We start from the raw sequence: 4,351 nt of genomic DNA, 5'->3' as shown, positions 1-4,351 counted from the left end.
TATTTCTCTGAATAAATTCACATAATTTAAAAAAATATATCTTGTGAAACTTTATGTTAAGTATCACTGAATGGACAATTTTCCAATTTTTATTGTCACAATAAAAACCGCAATCACTATTCCTCGAATTTTTATATCAAACATTTTTTTAAATAAACCTCAGACATCAAATTTAAATCACTTTAAATTTAAATACAAGCATTGATTTCTGTTTCGAATTCCATTCAATTTTTGAAAAAATTTAAACAAAGAAGATTAAATAAATAAATATCACTAAATATTCGCACCCAATGGCCCCATATATATCCCTGCAGCCCACAACGGACCAGCAGGCGACCGTATCCCGCGCGCGTATCCTGGCTACGGCGGCCGACGACGGCCGAGTCGTGACCTGCACGGCCACCAACCCCAGGCTGCCACTGTACACGGTCACGGCCACGCACACGCTCCAAGTCAAGTGTACGTCAGCGATATGATCATAAATCATCATTATGAATGTCTTATTGTTATATAGTAATAGGTTTAATGGACCTAATAAATTCATAATAAGTTACAATCATCATCTAAAGCTGCCGCTGTACACGGTCACGGCCACGCACACGCTACAAGTCAAGTGTACGTCAGCGATATGATAATAAAACATTATTATGAATGTCATATAGTAATGAATTTTAATGTGTTAAATGAGCGTATAGTGAGTTACAATTATCAACTAAAGCTGCCGCTGTACACGGTCAGCGGCTGTATACGAGAAAGGAGCACAAGCCACAAGTCAAGTGTGCGCTAGCGATATGATTATAAAAATGTTTTTAAGCGCGTGTTTATCATATAATAATAAGCTTACCACGTGTAAGTATAGATATGTTAGAGATTATTACAGTTTTATCATCCGTTAGCAATATGATCATTAAACCATATTATGAGTCATGTAATTTTAGAATTGTAGGTTTTAATATATTCAGTTCCATAAGCCTAGGAGAAGACGTTAAAAATATGATATTATCGATATATTAAAATTCATTCAGAAGTGATTAGTAAATAAAGGGGTTCAATATATTGCATACCTTAGCATCATGTGAACAAAATTATTTACACGAAATATTTAAACAGAAATTATCTTGCTAATTTTCAAAATAGAGAGAAAAAGATTATCTGCCGTTATTCAATTTTTATTCTGTCGTGATTATGAACAAATTTTGGTTTTCAACTCTCAACGCTACACATGCCAGCCGCGCCTAACCAGCGCTTTTTTCGCATTCCTTGCACAAAACATTTTCTGAAAATTAAAATTTCAAGTAGTTGACATGACCGATGTTGACAGCGCAGTCTAATACCGTGCTTTATTTTCCGTTCATTTATCATCATTACTTTATCCTGATACGATATATTGCTGGGGAAAATATAGTTACTCTCTGGCTATTCATTATTATTAATATTAATTCATATTAATTAATGAATAATATTGAAAGAATTTTATTTCCACTCATATAACCCAATTTTAAAATATATTATTCTTTCTAGTGATACAGGAATTAACAAGATATCATTTCATTTTACGCTACGCAATATTATAAGATTTTATTCTTTCAATAATTTACGTTGAATGTTAGTTTCTCAGCTATAACTTCAGGTGCAGGGTAACGTAATATCGCAAGAGATTTTCTCGCACAAAATAAACTATCGCCGATACTGCTTCCTTGCAACATGCGTAGTATCGCAAGATCTTATTCAGTTATACGTAGTATCGCAAGATCTTATTCAGTTATACGTAGCATCGCAAGATCTTATTCAGTTATACGTAGTATCGCAAGATCTTATTCAGTTATACGTAGCATCGCAAGATCTTATTCAGTTATACGTAGCATCGCAAGATCTTATTCAGTTATACGTAGCATCGCAAGATCTTATTCAGTTATACGTAGCATCGCAAGATCTTATTCAGTTATACGTAGCATCGCAAGATCTTATTCAGTTATACGTAGCATCGCAAGATCTTATTCAGTTATACGTAGCATCGNATATCCGCAAATTTTCGATAAAGATATTTAAATGTGTTTTTTGAAGGATCCTTGTTTTGAAATGGATCCTGTAATCACGTTGAACTTCTGTTATTGACATCGTTATTGACTGTAGCGATAATTTTTGTTCTTTCTTCTTTGCTGTAGCGAATCATGATGAAAATTTAAGGCTTGATAATTAAACACAAATTTAGCAAGCTATACAGGATAATGACGTAACTATGATACAATATTACCATGAAAATGTTCTTCTTTTAAATAAAACAAGTTTCAACTTCATAACGTTCTTAGTTTTTTATTTATTAACAAATTAAAAGGGTTACTTAATTCTGAAACACCCTGTACATACGTAACAATTAATTAAGTTATTATATTGCACTGATTTATAATGATTAAGACTTATTATGAAGGAATTTTCATTTGTAGAGTTACTAAGTTATTAGTTAGCACAAGCTTATACTACAAAGGCTAATTATAATAGTTAATACATATTTTATACTAATATAAAATATTATATTTTATGCCAGTACATTTCATACAAGTTAATTACGTAACTGTAAAAACTTGGTAATAATACTAGTGCATGTATAATTTTTATTAATACTCGGTAATAGTGCAAGTGTTCATACAAGTTAATAAGTTTGTGTTACTGCAAGATAACAACGTTCTAGCCAATACTAGGAAACGATGTTGGTACTGAAATAAAGTAAAAATATTATTATGATGTTTGTGTTGAAATAAAGTAAAAGAATTATTATGATGTTTGTGTTGAAATAAAATAAAAATATATGATTTTTTGTTAATATAAAGTAAAATTTAATATGATGTTTGTGTTGAAATAAAGTAAAAATATTATTACGATGTTTGGGTTGAAATGAAGTAAAAATATTATTATGATTTTTGAGTTGAAATAAAGTAAAAGGGTTGATGTTTATGTTAAAATAAAGTAAAAATATTATTGTGATGCTTGTGTTAAAATAAAGTAAAAATATTCTTATGAAGTTTGTGTTGAAATAAATTAAAAACATTCATATGATGTTTGAGTTTAAATAAACTAAAAATATTATTATGAATTTTGTGTTAACATAAAGTAAAAATTTTATTATGATGTTTATGTTGAAATAAAGTAAAAATTTTTTTTGGTTGAAATAGAGTAAACATTTTATTATGATGTTAGTGTTAAAATAAATCAAAATATTATCATGATGTTTGGGTTGAAATTAAATAAAAGTATTATTGTGGTGTTTGTGTTGAAATACAGTTAAAATATTCTTTTAATATTTGAGTTAATATGAAGCGAAAATATTATTATTATAAATGCGGTGGTAATGCTGCATGGTGCTGCAGGACTCGGTGCTGCATGCTGGCGACCGCGTGAACACATCGCGCGTGCTGCTGCACGGCCGCAGCCTCGTGCTGCAGAGCGTGACGCGTGACGCACGCGGCGGGTACGCATGCGCCGCGCATAATGCGCTCGGTGCGCGCACCAGCGACCCTGTCACGCTGCATGTCATGTGTGAGTGAGGGTGCGTTATACGTATTTTCACCAGACAATCTTTCACATTATATTTAATATTTTCAGATATTACTGGCTCAAGTTATACGTAATATCAATAGATATTATTCGCATCCATTATTATTAATTAATATCGCAAAATACGATTGTACGATTGCGATTGTACGATTTACATTTAATATCGAACGATATTATCCTTCCGCATTGAATGTTTGTCCCTCCGCGTTGAATGTTTGTTCCTCCGCATTGAATTTCTGTTCCTCCGCATTGAATGTTTGTCCCTCCACATTGAATGTTTGTCCCTCGGCATTAAATGTTTGGTATAAACATTTGCCCCCTCCCTCCCCAGACCCGCCCATGGTGACGGCCCGTCTCGCCCCCGCCCTGGACCCGTCGTCCATCAAGGAGGGCGACGACGTTTACTTCGACTGCGACGTGCAGGCGAACCCGCCCGTTACGTCCGTCCAGTGGCTGCACGGGGTCAGCTTATATAAATATTATAATATTATATATATTATATAATAATATATAGTACAGTATTACATGAATATTATAATATTACATTATATATTATATAATTTTACAATGATTATTACCTTCATATAATTGTAATTACCTCTACTCAAACTTTACTTTACCTGTCCACGAGAAAAGTTTTGCGAAAAACTCTCAACTGACCAACATTTAACATACAGGGTGTTTCAGAATTAAGTAACCCTTTTAATTTGTTAATAAATAAAAAACTAAGAACGTTACGAAGTTGAAACTTGTTTTATTTAAAAGAAGAACATTTTCATGGTAATATTGTATCATAGTT

General features: G+C 32.3%; 1 protein-coding gene across 1 annotated transcript in view; it reads left to right on the top strand.

The window, feature by feature from the left end:
- Positions 1-3,353: 3,353 nt before the first annotated feature.
- LOC125178702 overlaps positions 3,354-4,351 on the top strand; it is a 19,161-nt gene continuing 18,163 nt past the window's right edge. The window contains exon 1 of the mRNA XM_047883092.1: positions 3,354-3,534. Coding sequence (XP_047739048.1) covers positions 3,354-3,534 — 181 coding nt within the window. The remainder of the gene's footprint in view (positions 3,535-4,351) is intronic.

Source organism: Hyalella azteca, unplaced genomic scaffold (assembly GCF_000764305.2).
Source record: "Hyalella azteca isolate HAZT.00-mixed unplaced genomic scaffold, Hazt_2.0.2 contig12009, whole genome shotgun sequence".
NCBI lineage: Eukaryota > Metazoa > Arthropoda > Malacostraca > Amphipoda > Hyalellidae > Hyalella > Hyalella azteca.
This window is presented reverse-complemented; position numbering and strand designations above follow the sequence as displayed.